This window comes from Vulpes vulpes, chromosome X (assembly GCF_048418805.1).
Source record: "Vulpes vulpes isolate BD-2025 chromosome X, VulVul3, whole genome shotgun sequence".
In the NCBI taxonomy this organism is placed as follows: Eukaryota; Metazoa; Chordata; class Mammalia; order Carnivora; family Canidae; genus Vulpes; species Vulpes vulpes.
In genome coordinates, this window is record NC_132796.1 from 56,718,476 (window position 1) to 56,741,229 (window position 22,754).

The following is a 22,754-nucleotide window of genomic DNA, read 5'->3' on the forward strand; positions in this document are numbered from 1 at the left end:
GAAAAAGAAAAGGCTGTGGAACTATTCAATTTTAAAGGAGACTAAAGACACATGACACCTAAATTCAATATGGGGATCTGGATTGAATTCTGGGTAGAGACACTGGAACAGTTGATGAAATTGGAATATGAGCTGTATTGTATCAATATTAAATTATATATATATATATATATATATATATATATATATATATATATATATGAGAGAGAGAGAGAGAATGCACATGCGGCAAAATATTATCCAAGTGGTGAACCTTGGCAATTGGTGTTTAGGTGTTCTCCTCTCACCACCAATATTTTATTATGAAAATATCAGAAACAGAACAGAAAAAGTGGGGACACCTGGGTTGCTCAGCAGTTGAGCATCTGCCTTCAGCTCAGGGCGTGATCCTGGAGTCTCGGGTCGAGTCTCACACCAGGCTCCCTGTGTGGAGCCTGCTTCTCCCTCTGCCTATGTCTCTGCCTCTCTTTCTGTGTCTCTCATGAATTTATCTGACTTTCATGGTTACGTCCAGTATCTTGCCCTTAAGGAAATTTTTCAAGATCTTAATGTGAGCATCATTGATGCCTGGGATATAACAATTGCATATGGTACAAAGAGTGTGCACCCACCTCAATCTGTAGTCAGAAATGAAGTTAATATATTATTAAACTATATTTGCTAAACACCTCTGAAATTCATTCACTTGATTAAAAATATTTATAAAGTGTTTGCCGTCATGCCAGATCTTGTGTTTGGCTCTGAACTCCCAATTAGCATGAGATCTGCACTATTGCTAATCAATAAACAATTCAACAAATAAATAACTTCTAATTGGGCTTCTACTTAAGAATAAAAATTGAAAATACCCATGAAAAGGACCATACTTCTTGATCAGAGTCATGCCACTCTTCACAAATGGGAAGTCAGGACACCTAATGGTTAAAAGTTGTCTCTGATTCATGGAAATCCAGTGCAATAAAGTCATTTAAAAAAAAAGGTTAAGATTTTAGATAAAATCTTAAAAGAACAGAAAAAGTGAAATAATTGTACTCTGAATATCCATTCTACAATCCATTTGTTGTATTTACTTTATCACACATTTATCCACATATTATTTTTTTACTATTTATTTATTTATTTTTACTATTCTTGCAACTTTTCTCTAAATTTGAAATCATTTCAAAATTAAAAGTTAAATCAGTATGTGTATATATATATATGAGTGTATAGTATATATATAGTATATAGTATATAGGAGATAAAAAAAATTAGAGAAGTGAAGAAAGTTTGGGGGACTCAAAAGAATTCCTAGTGTGGAGCGAAATACAAGCTCAAGCCTCTGAAACACCATCTTGAAGTTAGGGCCTTTGATTATTCAGTCTAAGATCAGCATCTCAGTTTTCCTATGCACAGCCTTAAACCTGGCTCCAAGGTGGTGGTGGTGGTGGTGGAGTTTCTCTCATTCTTCACTGAACACCATCATCTCTCACCAACGACGCGTGAAACTACATTTCCCAAAAAACCTTTATCTTTCCTGCCTGTAAAGAGGATTAAAATTTCCATAAAGTTGGGGTTTTTTTTTACAGGTCTCGCGAGATTTCTCTAAATCTCATTAAAGAGCCCAGCCGGAAGCCATTTTGTTTTTCAGGGCTCTTTGCAAGGGTATTTAGCACGAAGTTGTAGCAAAGCAGTCACCGCAGTTGCACCGTTCTGCCTTCAGCTTCAGGATGTTTCCCGTGGCCAGAAACGCTCTAAGTCGTCTCCGAGGTAAGCAAAAATTATGAGCAAATAATTTCCAACCGCCTTTTACGCATTTGTCCTAGTAGTCTCTCGCGCCCTTTCCTTCCGTCTACATCCCGATTTCCTAATTAAAAATGCGAGGTCTCCGACCTCGCCCCAAGTAATTGGGAAGCTGTCCTTAGCTTTAACTTTATCGCCTGATGTTTCCGTTTTGGTTCTCAGCTTATTTTCTGTTACCAGGGTCATAGCATAGTTTTTTGTTTTTTAAAATTCACTTAATACGATTTCAGGGAAGGAGATTCTTGGTGGACACTACTCATTCCTTCTGTAATTTCGTAAATTTTAGCTTCGAGGATACATTTACCCTCAAAGAGAAGAACCTCCTTTTCTAATCCTGTAACTGTAATGGAAGGATACTGTAAATCTAGCTCTTTCTCTGGTTTCATTGCAAGGAGACAACCCTGCAGCTTTTATGTTTTTTTGTTGTTTATTAATTATTAGCTTATAGGAAAATAGTTGTCATTTTTTTCTCATCTAACAGGCAGGTACGAGGGAATTTTGAGACCAGCCGTGTGTATTGAGAATGCATTATATTGGAAAGAGAAAATTCATTTCCGTACTTGACTTGCAGTGAAGGTGACCTTGAGTAACGTGAGCAGTTATTTAATATTGAAAGTGACCTTAAGCAATTACCACTTAGCTATCCTTTTATTTTCAGTTTAGAGTCATTAAAGGTATTACGAGACTGCGTTCTAAACACTCAAACAGCTTTGACAATCACCAAAAAAAAGAGTTGCTCAGTTTGTTTTTCAGTATTTCAAAAGCCACATCTATTATTTCTTTCACTTTGGGCAAGGGATTTTTCTCTGAACCTCATTTTCCTCCTTTGTAAAATAGGGGGTTAGTAAATTATTCCTACCTCATACAATTGTTGAGGATTATATGAGATTACTGATAGATAATAGTAACCATTTCTTTTTACAGAGGAGAGGTCTAAAGAAATCCACTTGGGTGACCTGAATTTTGAGGTCACGAGATGTTGCAGAATTGTTTGGTAATTTTAACTTATTTACCCTTTGAGTAGGTAGGGCCTTGTACCTCAGAAGGAGTTTTTTGTTTTGTTTTTTTTTTTTTTCAATGTAGAATTCACACATTCACTTTTTAACTGCTTTAGAGCAGAATATGTTGTGAAATGTTTCTAAATTTGCTCATCTCATGTATGAAAGAAGAAAAGAAAACCTGTAAGGCAGTTAAGAGGAGAAATCATTAATGGCCAAGTAACTATCCTGAAATAACCCACTGTATCACATAGAAGCCGTTATACTCTTAAATGCTAACGAATGGGCAACGTTGCTGTTTCTTTTTTCTTTTTTTCTTGCTGTTTTTAAATTTAAAAAAAAATTTTTTTTTTTAATTTTTATTTATTTATGATAGTCACAGAGAGAGAGAGAGAGAGAGAGAGAGGCGCAGAGACACAGGCAGAGGGAGAAGCAGGCTCCATGCACTGGGAGCCTGATGTGGGATTCGATCCCTGGTCTCCAGGATCGCGCCCTGGGCCAAAGGCAGGCGCCAAACCGCTGCGCCACCCAGGGATCCCTGTTTTTAAATTTTTAAAAAGATTTTATTTATTTATTTGAGAGAGAGAGAGAGAGATCACAAGCCAGGGGGAAGGGCAGGGGGAGAAGCAGACTCCCTGTTGAGCAGGGAGCCCAATGTTGGGCTCCATCCCAGGACCCTGGGATTATGATCTGAGTCAAAGACAGAAACTTAAATGACTGAGCCAGCCAGGCTCAGCCATCTTTATTTATTTTAAAGATTTTATTTATTTATTCATGAGAGACACGGAGAGAGACAGAGGCATAGGCAGAGGAGAAGCAGGCTCCATGCAGGGAGCCGGATGTGGGATTCCATCCCGGGACTCCAGGATCATGCCCTGAGCTGAAGGCAGACACTTAACTGCTGAGACACCCAGGTGTCCCACCTTGCTGTTTTTTAAATATGCTTCACGTTGCAGGGGTGCCTGGGTGGCTCAGCGTGTTAAGCCTCCAATCCGTGGTTTCAGCTAGGGCTGAATCTCAAGTGTCTTGGGGTCCGCAGAAGTCAGGCTCCGTGCTCAGCGGGGAGTCTGCTTCTCTTCCTCTACCCTTCCCCTTGCACATTCTCGGTCTCTCAAATAAATCTTTAAAAAAATATATGCTTTCCATTATGTAAATACCATTTGAGGCTGTAAAACAATAAGGATCTGATACTTAGGAAGAGAAAAAAATCTGGAAATACGTATTTTGCAGTTTTGGTTCTTTGCCAAGCAAGCTCTCTTAAGAGCCTCTAGAGGCAATTTTAAAACTCATTCTACTAAAATAATAGTAAGGCAAAGTTTTAATATCATTCTGCTCAAAAACCTATGCCTCTACCAAAAAAGTAGCCCCTCCATTATCCTTTCTAGTTTTATTCCTATTACTTGTCTATATACCTTGTTCTTCATACATAATTGGTTTTGTAGTACACTGGGCTTTTTATTCCTCCACCTTTTTTCAGATTTCCCTTTCCTTCATCTACATAAGCAAATCCTACCTGCTGTTCAAAGTATTTAGCTAATATTCTACTTAGAGTGATTTGTGTATATAAATCTCGTATCCTATAGACTGCAGGTTACTTGAGGACAGGGTCTATGTCTTACATATTTTCATATACTCCATTTCTTTCAGCAAGTGTTGCATTTATTAGTAATTTAAAAAAATCAAGTTTACTCTAGTTTTGGAGGGTTTTTTTTTTGTAATTGTAAGGTCATAAACATTTAATGTGCTTTCATTCAAAATTCATTTTGGGTTTACCTTTTTATGTTGTCAAGTTGTTGAGCACTGCAGAGTTAAACTAGTGAAAATTTAAGTCCTAAATATTCATATTATGAATAGGAGGCAAGTTCCAGAGGTTTGTAGTGAATGTTACTGGCATCACCTGTTCTGTTTTATCCCCTAAGATTTTATTTTATTTTATTTTATTTTATTTTATTTTATTTTATTTTATTTTATTTATTTTTTTTAAGATTTTATCCATTTATTCATGAGAGAGAGAGAGAGAGAGAGGCAAAGACACAGTCAGAGGGAGAAGCAGGCTCCATGCAGTGAACCCGACGTGGGATTCGACCCTGGGTCTCCAGGATCACACCCTGGGCTGAAGGCAAGGCACTCAACCGCTGAGCCACCCAGGAATCCCTCCCCTAAGATTTTATTATGAAAACTTTCAGACAGAGAAAAGTTGGAAGAATTGTATGATAAATACATATGCACTGCAGAAGTACAATTAAATTTTGACATATTTTTCTCACATATCTATACATCTGTCAAATTATTTTTGATGCATTTTAAAGTTCACTGCTTTGCTTTTAGCTACAATGCGTTTTAACATTTTATTGAACATAATACTATAAAGATAACTTTGCTTTCCTGATTAGCAATATCAATTACATGTTCTCTTTTCCTTGTAACTGACACACTTCTGTATTTTTTTTTTTTAAGTTCAAAGCATTCCACAAACAATGGCAAGGCAGAGTCACCAGAAACGGGCACCTGATTTCCATGATAAATATGGTAATGCTGTATTAGCTAGTGGAGCCACTTTCTGTATTGCTGTATGGGCATATGTAAGTACTGTCGATTGATAATTTTCTATGTTAGATGTTTTTCTCTTCCTATTTATGAATTCAAAATGTTTTCGCACAGTATACATTTCTAGTTAGGAGGGACTTCAAAGATTTCCTGATGTAATTACCCACCCACTGCAGGAATATCTTCCATAGCATTAAGCATTCATAAACTACCCATCATTTTCTTGCAACAAATTCTGATCCCGTTTCCATGTATCAACCATTAGATATTAGAAGGTTGTTATCATGTCTCCTGGATCTTCTCTTTTAGATTAAATATCCTTAGATCTGTTAATCACTTTTTGTTACATGATTTCCAGGGTTTTCACCATCTTTGGGTCACCTTCCTTCGCTTAATTAGTTTCTCTTCGAAGAGAAACTGTTGTACCCCAGAACTGAGTACAACATATTATGGATGAGATGTAAAGTGACTTGCTTTCATTTTAGTTTTTTAAATCTTATATTTAACAGTCTTACCAGTTCTACTTGTTGGTTAAAAGTAGGATAAATACATACATACATACAGTTCTTAAGAGATACCTATCAACCCTTGCCTTTATAAACAAAGATTTTTATTAATGGGACTTTTCATTCTTGTTTTCAACCTTCCTTAAATATATTGTTAAAATAGATATGTGTACTTAATTAGAAGAGTAAATGGGTGGTGAACAAATGTGTGATCGGGGGCACTTTTGGAGGTGGTGTTCCTTGATGAAAGGATATTATAAAAGTAATGTTTGGCAGTATTTGGGTAGTTCTGGTTGAGTGAAGCAATGTTTTGAGGTAGTAGAGAAATGTGAAGTAAAAATTTGAATTAATTAAAAATTCAATTGTTCAGTTATACAAGCCATATTTCAGTTGCTCAATAGCCTTATGTGGCTATTGTGTTAGTGAAGATCTAGACATTTCTTGCATCTCAGGACACCCTATCAAACAGTACTGTTCTAACGAATTAGGGCAGCAATTAGCTTTGGCCTATGTGGAGGGCACTACATCCCAGCTGAGTTTCTGTGTGTTTTTAACCTGTAGAGTAGCTTTGTCACTTTTAAGAAATAGTCTCCAAGGAAGAGTGGATTCTGGTTTAAACATTTATAACTAATAGTGTTTTAATTCTTACAGACAGCAACACAAATTGGAATAGAATGGAACCTATCCCCTGTTGGCAGAGTCACCCCAAAAGAATGGAGGGATCAGTAATCCCAGCTGGTGTAATAATGAATTGTTTCAAAACCAACTCATAATTGATGCCAGGTGAAAGCACTGTGCACCTACTAAAATATGGCATGATTTAAGAAATAAAGTACATTTGAAACCTTCATGTTGGTTTGTTTCTTTTGTAATGAAACCAAGCTTGGTCACTTTTCTTTTTTTTTTTTAAGATTTTATTTATTTATTCATGAGAGACACACAGAGAGAGAGAGAGAGAGAAAGAGAAAGGCAGAGATAGAAGCAGGCTCCATGCAGGGAGCCCGACGTGGGATCCCGGATGTCAGGATCATGCCCTGGGCCAAAGATGGCGTCAAACCGCTGAGCCACCCAGGCTGCCCTCACTTTTCATTTATTTGACTTTAGTGTTACTATTAAAGTCAGATGCTTTACAAGTTCTTAAATAATTTTTTTTTCTGAGGTAGTAGTATGAAAGTAAAATTTGGCTGTTACCTGGAAGTCAACTTTACAGTAGGCTGAAATTATAGTTCATGAATAACTGATCACAGAGTTATATTAGGTCATCTTTGAGTAGATACTGAATATGCTTACTACTCTCACCTCTAATTTGTTTATACTTGGAATTGGCATTGTTAAGTCCTTTTTACTCCTGCCAAGAGATCTTGGGGTGTCACCAGACCAAGGGAAGAGTGGGTCTATCATATGAACTCCTAGGACATCTGAAGATTAGGTAGCTCCTTGGCTCCATTGACATTTATCTTGGAGCTTTGAAACTTTCATTATATTTAAGATGTTTATGATGCTATTAAAGGATCTGCCAAATAAAGTTTATTTTCACTTATCCAGTTACTATCAGTGGTGACCTGCTGTTGGCTTTCTGTAATTATACCAACTTTTTGATGCATATATTCTGAATTCAGTATGACTTTAGATTTTGTATGTAAGATGCTAAATGAAGAAAACATCTGTACCATGTACTTCATTACTTCCTTGGCTGAAGGTGTAAAAAGCCTCATGTTTGTTGATAGTGCTCAAATAAGCAGAAAATGGAATTTGGGTGGAGTAATCTATGTAAGCTAAATTAGAGATTCCTAAATTCACTTACCTATGCAATAAGTTATCAGATGATTGACTTTTAGGATTCCCCAAACATACCTGATGTAGATAAGGATTTATGCATAACCAAACCTTTGAAAGATTTTTAATTATATGAAATACTAGAAGAATGCTCTCCTGGCAATATGTTCTGTTTTCTCATTAAACGCATCAGTCAAATCCAGTAAGTAATTTCATTGAGAAGGAAAAGTTGAATGTCCTTGCAAAGTAAGTGCTTGCAAGATTAGTAACGGCGTGATAGTGCCAGTATTTGATAAAACTTGAACGAACGCTTGCTTATTTATTTAGAAAGCATGTTAAAATAGGACTGAAGTATTCAATTGCATGTAACCCTGAAATGTGATTAAGCAAAATAAATGCTAAGGAAGTTTCAACATTCCATTATTTACTTTTTTATTCCTGAATTGGCATTGAGGATTACTAATGACTAAAGGTAATAGTAGTCATTTTCTTTTTTTCTTTCTTTCCTCTTCTGAGGAGGAGGAGGAGGTTATCTTCAGTTTTAATCGGGAGAGACTCCACAACATGACTACCCCCTTGGTTTTAATTAATTAATTTTTAAAGATTTTATTTATTCATTAGAGACACCGAGAGAGAGAGAGAGAGAGAGAGAGACACAGGCAGAGACAGGCAGAGGGAGAAAGCAGGCTCCATGCAGAGAGCCTGACGTGGGACTCCATCCCAGGTCTCCAGGATCACTCACGCCCTGAGCCGAAGACAGAGGCTAAACCGCTGAGCCACCCATGCGTCCTACCTCCTTGGTTTTAACGTAATGTCGCCAGGACACATTTCAGCTCACTCCCTGGCATCCCCAACACCGCTCACGCTAAGAGCCATGCTGGACCGCTGAGGAGCACGAAGAGCACTAAGGGGGTGATCCGGACAGACGCCCGGGGTGTTGCGGGTGGCGCGACTCAGCTACCTGGGCAACAGTCACCTCGGCCCCAGGCTCTAGGTCCTCGGGCCCTCGCAGGAACCATCACTGGGTCTCCAGATTCACCGAGGCAGAGCCACTCTGGAAAGCGCAGGACATCTCCACATTCTGCCCCGGGTTGCCATTACGTTCCGCGGAAACTCGGTAAATTTTGCTTGAGAAGACAGCCCTTGTACATATAAAGCCGAAAAGAAAACAAATCCAACATATGCCAAAAAGATCCCCATCATTCCAAAAAGGGGAGGGGGGGTCACATCAATGTAGCCAACGGCCAAAATGCCCCGCCAGGAACTCCAGCCGGGCAGCCCGAGGCAGGCTTGGAGCTTGGAGGCTCCGTCTACGTTTTCCTTCTGGAGAGCAGGAACATTTATTTTTTTCCAATTTGCTTTTTTTCCCCATGAATGGAATCTTTTTTGCCTCGGTATACTGGATCGCTTGGTGCTTAAGAGGACAATACAGTTGTACCATTGCTGGGGGCTGGGAGTTGGGAGATTTGGGGAGGAAGTTGGGGCATTGTTGAAACTTTTTTTTTCTTAAGATTTTTATTAGAGTGCAAGCGCACCCACATGCACGAGTGGGAGAGGAGAGGTGCACTGGGAGAGGGAGAAGCAGGCTCTTCATTGAGCAAGGAGCCTGATTAGGGGCTTGATCCAGGACTCTGGGATCCTGACAGCCAAAGGCAGGCACTTAAATGACTAAGCCACCCAGGCACCCCTACAGATAATTTTCAATATGATTTGTACCAGTTTCAGGTAAGTGATAATTGTCAACTATTCTTACCGTCAAAAGAATACGGCATTCAAAAATGTCTGTTCATCTGCCAGCATATATGTTGCTTTGTGTGATAATACCTGGTGGTGGTAGATGACATTTTTGAACAGACTTAAAGCTTAATTTTGTAGTTAATCTTGTTCTGATGAGTAATTCTAAAACGGTCTTGGCCACTATTAGAAATGAAGCAGTAATACAGGTCTAAATTAGTGTCCTCACAATGTTCTGACCTTGCAGCTTTCCTAATGTACTGAGAGTCAAAGCTTTATCCTTTCACAAATGCACTCAGTTTATCCCAAAACACATCAGTGGTAGTTTTATTTTTTGGTAATATTTTATTTATTTATTAATGAGAGACACACAGAGAGAGGCAGAGACACAGGCAGAGGGAGAAGCAGGCTCCATGCAGGGAGCCCAATGCGGGACTGGAGCCCGATGTGGGACTCAATCCCGGGACTCCAGGATCACACCCTGAGCCACCCAGGTGTCCCAGGAGTTTTAGTATCTAGGGTGGGAAGATTGTCAAATTAGTCTTCGATCAAAAATCTGAACATTTGAAGAATGTAGGGAAGTGACTTCAGAAGCATTGCCAATCCTTTAAATGTTATTTGTTAGAGGGCTGTGAAGTATTCTTTTAAATTAGGGTAAATGTCATAAATCCCATTCTTAATTTCATTGTAAATTATGTTACTATATGTTTTCTTTTAAATTCATTAAACTTGGAGCACCTGGGTGGCTCAGTCGTTTGGGTGTCGGACTCTTGGTTTCCACTTGGGTCATGATCTCAGGATTATGAGATCAAGCCCCATGTCAGGCTCTGTGGTCAGTGGGAAGTCAGCTTGAGGATTCTCTTCCTCTGCCCCTTCTCAGCTTGCTCATACACTCACTCTCAAATATTTAATAAAAGAAATTCATTAAACTTATTAAGAACTAGATACTAACAGATATTGAGTTCTCACCCTTGTGACTATTAACTTTTTTTGAGATATATTAATATCACTTTATAATCATTTTGGGGGCACCTACTATTGGCTCAACACCAGAAAACTTGATTACTTGATATTCACTTCTATTTGAAAACTAGTTAATAGTATGTATAAAACTGTTAGTATGCTTATGCATTGATAAAGGGAGGTTAGGGATGATGCACTTAGAGATGTGAGGTGTTTTAGAGTGAGGGAAAAGTTCAACGACTAAGGATATACATAATAGTCTTGCAGCTCATAATGATAAACTTTATATAAAAATTAGCTGGTGAATTTGAGACTCTGATAAGGCTTTATTAATGGTTTCTCTTTTTTAGTGAGTTTCTTTGTAAGGTTAACTGATAATATTGTAGTTATAAACCAACTGGCTAGGGCAGCCCTGGTGGCTTAGTGGTTTAGTGCTGCCTGCAGCCCAGGGTGTGATCCTGGGGTCCCGGGATCAGGTCCCACGTCAGGCTTCCTGCATGGAGCCTGCTTCTCCTTCTGTCTGTGTCTCTGACTCTCTCTCTGTGTCTCCATGAATAAATAAATAAAATGTTAAAAAAAACGACGGCTAATAATTGGAAGCCCATTTAAAAGTCATCTTACTTTCATGTGATGTGATTTTTAAGATTTTAAGTTTGGGGTTGAATTTATGACTTAAGTTTGTGAACATTGACAATTACAACTTAATGGCTGGGAAGGTTAGGAGTCTAGAAGATATTTATGTGGATGGGTATAGAGGAGGAAGGAATACTTCTTTCTTAAATACTTAATTGTAGGCCTAAAATTTAGATCTGTGGGCAATTTTAAATGTTGCCTGTCAAGTCTTAATAGGGATTTCACAACAGGTAGAATGTAATTAGTTTATTTAACCCTTTTTCCCCAAAGATTTATTTATTTATTTATTCATGAGAGACACAGAGAGTCAGAAACATAGACAGGGAGAAGCAGGCTTTCCACAGAGAGCCTGACACGGGACAGATTCAGGGATCCCAACTACTGAGCCACCCAGGCGTCCCTAGTTTATTTAACCCTTAAGTATGTTTAGTGTGTGCCACTTTCATAAGCCTTTTACAAATACCAATTTAATATTATACTTAGTGTACTATTTTGGGTTTGGCATTATTAGGGGAGGGGCGCCTGGGGCATCTGCCTTAGGCTCAGATCATGACCTCAGGGTTCTGGGATCCAGCTCAGCTCTGTGGGGAGTTGCTTCTGCTCCCTCTGCCCCTCCCCCCCCGTTTGTACATGGGCGCTCTGCCCCCCCCAAACAAATTTAAAAAGTCTATATATATAAAAAAAGACCTGATACTCTTCTTAGGGGAACTGGGTTCAAATGGTTCCAGTTGAAAAAATAATTTCCGGGATCCCTGGGTGGCGCAGCGGTTTGGCGCCTGCCTTTGGCCCAGGGCATGATCCTGCAGACCCGGGATCGAATCCCACATCGGGCTCCCGGTGCACGGAGCCTGCTTCTCCCTCTGCCTATGTCTCTGCCTCTCTCTCTCTCTCTCTGTGACTATCATAAATAAATAAAAATTAAAAAAATAATTTCCCCATACATCTCATGACAGATATTCAATGAAAGGAAATATGAAAAGATCACACCTCACTACGAATTTAGTGAGATGGAGCCTGTCCCTCTTAATGTTAATATTCACTGTTTTAAAAATCTTAGGATTTTAGGGCGCCTGGGTGGCCAAGTGTCTGCTTTGTAAGTGTCTGCTTTCGACTCAGGTCATGATTCCAGGGTCCTGGGATTGAGTTCTGCATGGGGCTCCTTGCTCAGCGGGGAGTCTGCTTCTCCCTCTACCCTGTCCCCCTGCTTGTGGTCTCTCTCAAATAAATAAAATCTTTAAAAAAATTAGGATTTTACCATTTCTTAAAATGGGAAAACAGGATTAAAAGAATACATTTTTCTCAAACGCTTTCTGTAACAGTGCATCATATTGCAACATTTTATGCATCTCATTTCCTTCTAAACTCATGGTGGTAGATACTCTAACATTGTTTGCATCCTTGGAATCCTCTAGGTTTTTAGAATGATAGACAAGTAATGGATAAATGGGCAAGTGGTTCAAAGCTTTAGATTGGTGATATGAAGGTAGGCATGAGGTGAGACGCCTGCCCCAACTCCAACACACACATAAAGGTTATGAATTCAAAAGCATGAATAAAAAATCATAAATTGTTTGACATCATTTTTGAATAGAGGGACGAGTGCAAGTTCATAGTTTTGGAATTGCAACTGGAGTTAGGCTACACAGTAACAGCAGCACGTTAATTTCACGCTGGGAAGGGCTGAACTATGCAGAAGATGATTTGCAAACAGGTCAATGGTACTTCTTGGCTTGGGGTTAGGATACTACAGATGATACAGGTTTTGGTGGGATTTTGTTTTGTTTTGTTTTGTTTTTGGTGATGGGGGAAGGAGAGGTCTCTGCCGCGCCAAAAAGACTTCCGCCCCAGGCTGCGTGTCAACCCAGGGGCAGTAGGGGGCGGGAGAAGCTCAACTCTGGGGCTCCTGTCCCTCTTCACGTGATGCATCCCTCACTCCGCGTCTCAGGCCTTGCTTCCGGCCTGGGCGTCACCCGGAAGTGGGGGGAGTGAGGAAAGGACGAGTAAAGGCCACAGGCCCTGGCGGCGGTGAGTGGAGGAAGAGAAACCGTGGGAGTGCCGCCACTGCTGCCGCAGCTGCCGCGGCTCTGACGCCGCCGCCCCCCTCCCCGCAACCCCCCTTACACACCACCACTACTGTTTCTTCTCCCGGTGTGTGAGATCGGAGCCTGTGTGTGGATTTGCGGCTGCCACGGCTGCATAGCTCGCGAGGTTTAACCATAGTAAAGAAAAACCAGGTAAGTCCTATATTGTCTTCCTGTAGTCCCCTTCTACTGGAGAGGTGTTCTGTATTGTCAGTCTTTACTACGGAGTGTAGTGGGGTCATTTTAATCAGGGGCAGTCTCCAAACTCTCACTTCTCCACGACTCTCGTATTTACCACCCTCACGTTTTATCTTCCTAGTAGGGGATAATCGAGGGGAGATTGAGTCCAGATCCAAGTCACTTTCCTTGTACTCTCCTGGGAACTGTCTTGATTATCCAGTGGCCTATGTTACCTAATTAGTTGAAGGTACAAGAAGGTCCGTGCCCGGTATTGGAAGTCGTATGGACTGATGACGATTAATAATGTAAAAAAATTATTTTTCTTCTTGTCTCGCTCTGGGAGTATAAGCTAAACTGAGAGAACACTCTTATTTCCATTTCATTTTGTTCATTCCGCCCCTTTCCCAGTAAAGTTATTCTCCATCTCTGTGGCATCTTTATCCTTGACACTTTTTGTTGTAGACGTTGAGGTTATTTTAAGCACCAACAACTCTTTTTGTTGTTCACAAGTTCGTATTTTCAGCATCTGATTTTTGTTTTAGAGTCTGTTCATCTACAGAAATATGGTTTTGTATTGAGTCTTAATGTGTGCAGAACATTGAATTGGGTGATATTAAGGTGTAGGGGTGGTAGGAGGTATACACAAGAAATAGGATTGAGTCCCTGGCCTCAAATGAGTATGCAATCAAGTTGGTTTAGTTCAGTTATGAAGACAGTGGGTTCTAGCAGCCCCACTGATTGAATACTTTGCGTATCTCATCCTTTTTATTTATTATTTTTTTAAAAAGATTTTATTTATTTATTTGAGAGAGTGTGAGAGTGAGAGAAAGAGCAGGAGCGGGGGTGGGGTGGGGAGGGGCAGGGAGAATGGGAGAAACGGAGGAGCACACTCCCCTCAGTAGGGAGCCTGAGGCGGGGTTTGGGTCCTGGGACCCAGAAATCATGACCTGAGCCCAAGGCAGATGCTCAACTGACTGAGCCGCCCAGGTGCCCCAGTATTGACAAACTTTAATCAAGAATTTTGATACATTCCAATGACTGAAAATAATGGTTTTTTGCCAGTTGGGAAATTAAACTGTGAAGAGAGATTTGTCTGAGGTGATACAGGCACTGGCACAGGTGAGAATAATATTTGGGAATTTAAAAATTCCCTCTACTCATCTTTGTTAAAGGTTTTACAGAGTTTTGTTTTTAAGTTGTGATCTTTCTTAAAACATAAATCAAAGTGTGGGTGGAGGTGGGTGGTGGGCAGGAGAGAGAGGCAACAAGCCTATTTTGGTTCAATTTACCATCCCAGCAATCATGTTTTTTACTTACAAATCTCAGTCTTCAGGTCAATTTAATGTGATATAAAACTTGCTTGGTTACTTGCTGAAGCAGTATGGCAAGAAAACTATCACAATACTTTAAGAATGTGTTTCATTAAAGTGTAAGGGTAGGATGTTTCTTGTTTTATAAATATGTTCCTAGCTTCTTCAGCACTGTTAGAAAATCGAAATGATTTCCATATCTTTGTTGAATTAAATGTGTGGGATATTGGTAGATTACATTAGTTTTCACAAATATTTCTTTCCTTAAAGAAAATGAAGATAAAATATCCCCATTTTGAGCCAGTTAATTGTACTTTGTCTCATGTTTTCTGTCCACATTTAGAATTGTACAGCTATGTTTTTTAAACCTATTTTTACTCTAATTCTCTAGTGCAGAAATCCAATTTTCCAGACCTATACTCAGGAGTACATTTTCATAATATACTAATTGAAATTAATAGGTTATTTTACATCTTAGGGGAATTGTTTTAACTTGGCCATTTTGTTTTTAAGAAATGTTTTGTTTTATGCTCTTGTAATTGTTGCTGATTCTGCTTGGGCATTGATGTCCCAAAGATTGGGAGGGAAAAATACTGGAATCACTTCCCTCCTCTACTCTGATCTGAGAGTTTGCAGGGCATTGTATATTCTTGGAGTTGTGAAGATGGTTTCCACTCTCTTGAGTGTTCATTTCAGTGTGCTACCTGCCATTTAGGAGAGGAGAGCATTAAGAGGGCTTCTGTTAAGACCTGAAAAACTGTCAACAGAGATATAAGGACAGAGAAAAAGAATTCCATAGTGCAGAGCCCTTTAAAGAAAATTCTCAGGACTATTTAATTTGTAGCTGACTTCTAGTGTCATGAGAATACTTAAGAATTGATCCTTGAGCTAACAAAAGGTTACAAAGCTTGGTTGTAAAGTAGTTCCAAGTGTTATCTCCTTTGTTGATCTTTGCACTTATATTGGTAAGGAAAAAAGGTATCTTTTTTGTGATAATATTATTTGCTCTAAGAAATCTAATTGAATTATTAAATCAATTAATAATAATGCTATTAAGGGGTGCCTGGGTGGCTCACTCGGTTAAGCATCTGACACAATCTCAACTCAGGTCTTGATCTCAGGGTTGTGAATTCAAGCCCTGCATTGGGCTCTATGCTGGGCATGGAGCCTACTTAAAAAAAAAAAAGGCTAACAACCTATCAGAAAAATGGGAAAAAAATAATGCTATCAATATAAAGTATATTGTATTGATTGTTAATAAATATATTATTAAAACATTCTATTAATATTATTTATATACGACCAATTTCATTTTGGCCAACAAATGCTTTCTGTTCTTTTACTATGCCATTTCACCATTAATTCTAAATATCAGTTTTTAGTTCAGACTTACAGCCGCAGTATCTTGGTATTAATTTCTAATCACAGCTGTAAGTGGGTTTTTATGTATTAGCAATCAAATTGGTGTCATATGTCTTCAAGTATTGTCTGTCAAAAGCAAAGTGTTTTATCTGGCTTCTCTGTTTCTAGCTAGGTGGTAATTGGATGACTTTTAGTCATAAAAAACCTTTGTAGTCTTCATATAGTTTTTTTTTTAAAGGTTTTATTTATTGAGAGACACAGAGAGAAAGAGGCAGAGACATAGGCAGAGGAAGAAGCAGGCTCCCTGCAGGGAGCCCTATGTGGAACTCCATCTTGGGATCCTGGTATCACGCCCTGGGCTCAAGGCAGATGCTCAACCACTGAGCCACCCAGGCATCCTTTCATATAGTTTTAAAGCGTTAAACTCACTATATGATGACAGAAAAAATAATAATTTATTTAGTGCAGTATATTATTTGACCTTGAATTTAAGGTATGATTAGGATTGCATAACAGTGTGTCCACTGTGTTTATTACAAAAATAACGCACAAGTGCCTGTTTCTTAACTTTGGGGGAAGTATTAAGTCATGGGATCTTGAAACTTTTTTCTTTTTTTTTTTGTGCACGGAAATGAAGGAGACTAGAACTGATCATTCCTCTGGTGTGATACAATGAATCTGATATTTTGTCTATAGTTTGCACTTTGGTACGAGTTGACATATTCTTTCATAGGGCCAAATTTTATTTCTAGACCTGGCAAGTGGCGAGGCTGAGATTTAAAGCCAGTCAGTCTGGTCTTAGAACCTGTGTTCTTTTTTTTTTTTTTTAAAGATTTTATTTATTTATTCATGAGAGACACACAGAGAGAGAGGCAGAGACACAGGCAGAGGGAGAAGCAGGCTCCATTCAGGGAGCCCGACATGGGACTCTATCCCAGGTCTCCAGGATCATGACCTGGGCCGAAGGAGGCGCTAAACCGCTGAGCCACCCAGGCTGCCCAGAACCTGTGTTCTTACCTTACATAATGGAACTGTATTTTTTTTTAAAGTAGACATTTGTGCAAAATTAACTCTATTGGAATTAAGTTCCTTGTTTGTCCTAAAGGGAGAAATAACTCATTTATCTTCTTTGAAAGTATGAATGAGCAAATAGATTTGATGATAAAAAAAAAATAAAGTATTGGTGGCTCAGAATTTCCTTGATACATTCAAACTAAATTTGTAAGTAAGGACTCATAGTTTTGTTTTTAGCTAATTACATTATTTAAAGATATGCAAAAAGGGGGATCCCTGGATGGCTCAGAGGTTTAGTGACTGCCTTCGGCCCAGGGCATGGTCCAGAAGTCCCAGGATCTGGGGATCGGGTCCCACATCGGGCTCCCTGCATGGAGCCTGCTTCTCTCTCTGCCTCTCTCTCTCTCTCTCTGTGTGTCTCTCATGAATAAATAAATAAAATCTTTTAAAAAAAGATATGCTAAAAGACCTAACGTTTAAAATGGTTAGTCTTTTTTTTTTTTTTTTGTATTTTCTAAGTCTCCCATGAAGAAAAGAGAAATGGTCTGTGTGTTTATTTTTATCTTTTTTGTAAAAGAAAGAATGTTTATTCAAAAAAAAAGAAAAAAGAAAAAAAGGGACGCCTGAGTGGCTCAGTGGTTGATTGTCTGCCTTCCGCTCAGGGCGTGGTCCTAGAGTCCTGAGATTCAAGACTTGAGTCCCTTATCTGGCTCCTCTCGAGGAGCCTACCTCTCCCTCCACCTGTGTCTTTGCCACTCTCTGTGTTTCTCATGAATAAATAAATAAAATCTTTTTTTTATTTTTTTCTCTTTGTTTTTGTATTTTTATTGGAATGCTCTATAGCAATGTTAGAAAGCCATGAATAGATTTCAGAAATTTCAGAATCAGTCTTAGGATTTGGCTCTTTTTAAAAAACTTTTATTTATTTTTTGTATATTTTTTTATTGGTGTTCAGTTTGCCAACTATATAGCATAACATCCAGTGCTCATCAGTGCCCCCCTCAGTACCTGTTACCCAGTCACCCCATCCTCCCACCCACCTCCCTTTCCACTACCGCTTGTTCATTTCCCAGAGTTAGGAGTCTCTCATGTTCTGTCACCCTCACTGATATTTCCCACTAATTTTCTCTCCTTTCCTCTATAATCCCTTTCACTATTTTTTATATTCCTCAAATGAATGAGACCATATCATGTTGGTCCTTCTCCGGTTGACTTACTTCACTCAGCATAATACCCTCCAGTTTCTCTCTCTCTCCCTGTGTCTTTCATGAATAAATAAATAAAATCTTTAAAAAATTATTTACTGTTAAAGTAATGTTAGCAACCTACCTATATAATAAAATTGTAAATTATAGTTTTGCAGTAATACAAATTGAGTGGACTGTAGGAGAAATATATTGATCAATCAGTACTTGCAGGCAATATTTATTTTTTTATTTATTTTTTTTTTAGTTTTTTTTTTTTACATGATAACGTAATGATTTACATTTCTTTCTTTTTTTTTTAATTTTTTAATTTATTTATGATAGTCACAGAGAGAGAGGGAGAGGCAGAGACACAGACAGAGGGAGAAGCAGGCTCCATGCACCGGGAGCCTGATGTGGGACTCGATCCAGGGTCTCCAGGATCGCGCCCTGGGCCAAAGGCAAGCGCCGAACCACTGCGCCACCCAGGGATCCCCTGCAGGCAATATTTAGTTTCCAGATGACACCACAGAAATATGGAAAACTCAGATTAGGAGGGCACAGTAGTCTACGTACACCTACAGTAAGCTAACATCATATCTCAAAACTCATTATGACAGTTATCAAGTCAAATCACCCTGATGTACTTTTCCTGCTTCTCTACTGAGAAAACTCATGATGATCTACTTGTATAATTAGTGAGCTACAGACTCTGGGCCATTGAGCTTTTCTGGATTATTTCTCTAATTGCTGAATGCTGAAACATACTTCTGAATGATTTATTAAATACAAAATATAGGCAGAAGAGAAGGCTTTATGTATGTCTAACCTACTCTGCAAAATAGTGCTGATCCTATGTCAGCACTCCAATGAATATGTGTTTATTGTGTGCTTGTTGTATATCTAGGGTTTATGTGGGTTCTGTAAGGTATGCAAAGAAGCATAAGGCATATGCTCCAATGTCTAGCCAGAAAAGAAATCTAATACCAAACAATTACAGAGTAATTAGGTACTAAACTATGATGCTGATTCCAAGGGTCTTCAGAATTTAAAAAGGAAGTGGGTATGAGTATTTGACATGTTTTTCATGGAGGAGGTGGAACTTGGGTTCATTGATTAACTCAGCAGTTACTTGGGTAGCTATGATTTGCAAGGTACTGGGGATATGCTTGTCAGTACAGCAGATATGGTCCTGCTTTTCTGGAGTTTACAGATGAGTGAGGTGATAGGATTTAAATATATGGAAGAGAGCATTCCAGGTGAGGGAACCAAGCTAAACAAAATCATAGAAAGAAATGGCAAGCATGGACTATATGGCTGTGAGGGTACTTCCTGATTGTAGTAGAGATTTTATGTTGGGGAAGAGTTTTGAAAGGGATAGGTGAGAGCCATCTTTTGAATGCTTTGAATAGCTATTTAAGTCTGTGGAAAGGGGTGGGAACAGTCTTGTGGGATTAAGCCCTTAACCTGTGGGATCTGACTCTATCTCCAGGTGGATAGCCTAAGAATTGAGTTAAATTGTAGGATACCCTGCTGGTGTTACAGAGAATTACTTGGTAGGGGAAAACTGCCAAACATCTGGTGTCAGAAGTGTCGTGAATGTGGTAGTAGTATGAAAGTTTAGGAGAAACATGAGAAGGAAGACTAGGATTTTCTTTGTTTTTTAAAGATTTTATTCATTTATTCATGAGAGAGAGAGAGAGAGGCAAAGACACAGGCAGAGGGAAAAGCAGGCTCCATGCAGGGAGCCTGGCGTGGGACTCGATCCCAGGATTCCAGGATCACACCCTGGGCTGAAGGCAGGCGCTAAACCGCTGAGCCACCAGGGCTGCCTGGAAGACTAGGATTTTCTAATACAGCCATCTTTTGAATGCTTTGAGCAGCTATTTAATCTGTGGTAAATTCCTTGGATAGGGTGTTTTGGAGAGGGTTAGCATGCATGGGCTTTGGAGTCATAGGCCTCAATTTGATCCCATTTTCATTCTAATTTGTTACCTGAGTTTAGAATTTTTTTTTTTTTTTTGAGAGAGAGAAAGCGCATGTGAGGGGCAGGACAGAGGGAGAGGGAAAGAGAATCTTAAGCAGACTCCATGCTCAGCTTGGAGCCCCATGCAGGCCTCAGCTCATGACCCTGAGATCATGACCCTGAGATCAGCCCAAATCAAGAGTCAGATGCTTAACTGAGTCACTCAAGTGCCCCCTGAGTTTAGAATTTTGTATTAAGTTTTCTTAGTGACAGGACTATGTAAGCAATAAAATAATATTTACACAGAGCAGCTGGGATTAGTAACCCTAGTAGCACCAAGTAGCACTAGAGAGCAATGTGTCAGTGGAAGTGCAAGAAGGAGGTTAGGCAAGAGAAAGAAATACACTCTGTGATGGTTGGTAGAATGCTATCAGAAATATCTTCAAGATACAGAGTACATTTGCTTCGCCTTTGTTTTCAGTTGTGTTCCTTTAAGAATAGTGTGTTTTCTTTGTCCAGATATGAGGAAAAGAAACTTAACTGCAGTTGTTTGACATGACCACTTGAGGACTACCAATGTTATTTTAGGTTTTATTCTACATTTGAATCATCTGGTCAGTTTCAGGTTATCTTCTATATTTGAAGCATCTGACTAGATTATTCTGTCCAAGTTTTGTATTTTACCTAAACATAACTTGGTCAGAAGCTGATATAGTAAGTTTTGTCTATAATATGTGTTAGTGTTCTCTCAATTGGTTTAAGGCATGAGTGGATTACCAAATGAATGCTTGTTATGATCTGCCTTTTGTTTCTTGTTACCTTTGGATTTAATATAAGTGTGATCATATTCTAAGGAGGTTTAACAGAATACTGTTATTCTGGCACTTTCTAGAATTTTTTCCTGCCAGATAAGTAGAAATGATTGATTACATCAGACCATTTTCATCTCTTCCCAATCCTTTATCAGGGTGATCTCCAACCTTATTATATGGAAGGCCTTCTTTTTATTTCTCTCTCTCTCTCTTTAAAGTAGGCTCCACGCCCAAAATGAGGCTTGAACTCACAACCTTGAGATCAAGAGTCATGTGCTCTACTGAGTGAGCCAGCCAGTGCTCCTGGTGGACCTTCTTTTAATCTGAGTCTTGAGATTAGGGCAGATACAATCATTGTAGTTCCTGAGAAGTAGTTGCTGGCTGTACTGTTCTCCCTTTCACTCTGGGAATGTTAGCTGGGATGTGTGGCAGAAAGGGGTTGTAGCAAAGTGGAGAAAACATTATTGGAAGCCACCTTGGGGCTCCATGAAGCAAGATTCCTAGACCTACCAGTAGATCCTGATCTGCAGGTTGGAGACTTCTTTTTTTCATCTAGGGCTATTGTCTTACACAACTCTGGGGGCAGCAATCACATTGTTAGTCCATAAATATTATAAATATATGTAAGTCTATAAATATTATGATGTGGACTTATACAATAGGCTGTCTTGAAACCTACCCAAACCATTTCTATTTCTAGCCCCTTTTTCTTCTCAATACCTACAACATTCAGCAGCCCAGGTAGTCCCAAGCTCATCACTTGAATCTCACTTCCCACCTTGAGGCTCTTCTGTAATCCAACAGATGAAATTTAGATCTTTGAGGATTTTAAGGGTTACATCATGTTTCTTACTCTATTTAAGTGTACTCATCAGTAAAATGGTGATACCTGCCCTCACTCATAGGTTAAGAGTATCAAGTGAAATAATGTTGAAATCACTTTATAGATTATAGAGTGCTATATAAAATGTAGCATAATATTCTTTCTTGATGTGTTTTCTTGTAGTGGAAAGAGTACTGACTTTGAGGGATGCCTGAGTGGCTTAGTGGTTGGGCGTCTGCCCTCGGCTCAGGGTGTGATCTTGATAGAGTCCCACATCAGGCTCCCTGCATGGAGCCTACTTCTCCCTATGCCTGTGTCTCTGCCTCTCTCTCTGTATCTCTCATGAATAAATAAATGAAATCTTAAAAAAAAGAGTACTGACTTTGGAGATAGTCTAGAGTTTAAGTTCCATTTCTGCTATTAACAAACTGTACCTTGGACAAATTAGTGTTTCTGGGCCTTTGTTTCTGTCTATAAAAGGAAACTAATAATGCCACTCCTCTCTACCTAGAAACCCAAGAGTTATTTTTTTCCTTGCCCCGACATTGAGTCAGGTTACCAAGTCTGTTGTCTAGTTACTTTTTTTCTTTTAAGTAAGCCCTATGCTCAATATGGGGCTTGAATTTACAACCCCCATTGATGAAGAGTCACATGCTAAGCCAACTGAGCTAGCCAGGCCCCCCTGTTGTCTAGTTCTTGATATTTATCAACATTTCTCCCTCTTCTGTATCTCCATTTAGTCCCTAATCATTTCCTTTCTGGGCTATACTCTTTTTAAAAGTTTATGGTAGGGGTACCTGGGTGGCACAGTGGGTTAAGTGTCAGACTCTTGGTTTCAGCTCAGGTCCTGATCTCAGGGTTGTGAGATCTAACCCTGCTTTGGCTCCACGCTTATTGGGGGAGTCTGCTTGTCCCTCTCCCTCTGCTCCTCCTGCTCTCTTCTCTCTCTCAAAAATAAAAGCACAGACTCCGGATCAAACTTACTGGGTTCAGATTTTGGTTGTCACTTACTAGCTGTGTGACCTTGGGAAAGTTCCTTAACCTCTCTGTCTCAATTTCATCATCTGTAAATGGAGATAATAT

At 39.2% G+C, this 22,754-nt stretch overlaps 2 protein-coding genes across 8 annotated transcripts in view; both read left to right on the forward strand.

The window, feature by feature from the left end:
• The first annotated feature begins 1,590 nt into the window (after positions 1-1,590).
• On the forward strand, positions 1,591-6,681 carry COX7B (cytochrome c oxidase subunit 7B). The gene is made up of 3 exons (XM_025985022.2): positions 1,591-1,749; positions 5,238-5,362; positions 6,485-6,681. The coding sequence occupies exons 1-3, from the start codon at positions 1,710-1,712 to the stop codon at positions 6,560-6,562; spliced, it is 243 nt and encodes an 80-aa protein (XP_025840807.1). The 5' UTR covers positions 1,591-1,709; the 3' UTR covers positions 6,563-6,681.
• Positions 6,682-12,889: 6,208 nt separating this feature from the next.
• ATP7A (ATPase copper transporting alpha) overlaps positions 12,890-22,754 on the forward strand; it is a 162,613-nt gene continuing 152,748 nt past the window's right edge. For 3 of the 7 annotated variants that reach the window (XM_025985014.2, XM_072743331.1, XM_072743332.1), the window contains exon 1: positions 12,890-13,173. The gene's annotated coding sequence lies outside the window, so the exon portion shown is untranslated. The remainder of the gene's footprint in view (positions 13,174-22,754) is intronic. The other 4 variants (XM_072743329.1, XM_025985015.2, XM_072743328.1 and 1 more) reach the window with 3 other exon arrangements.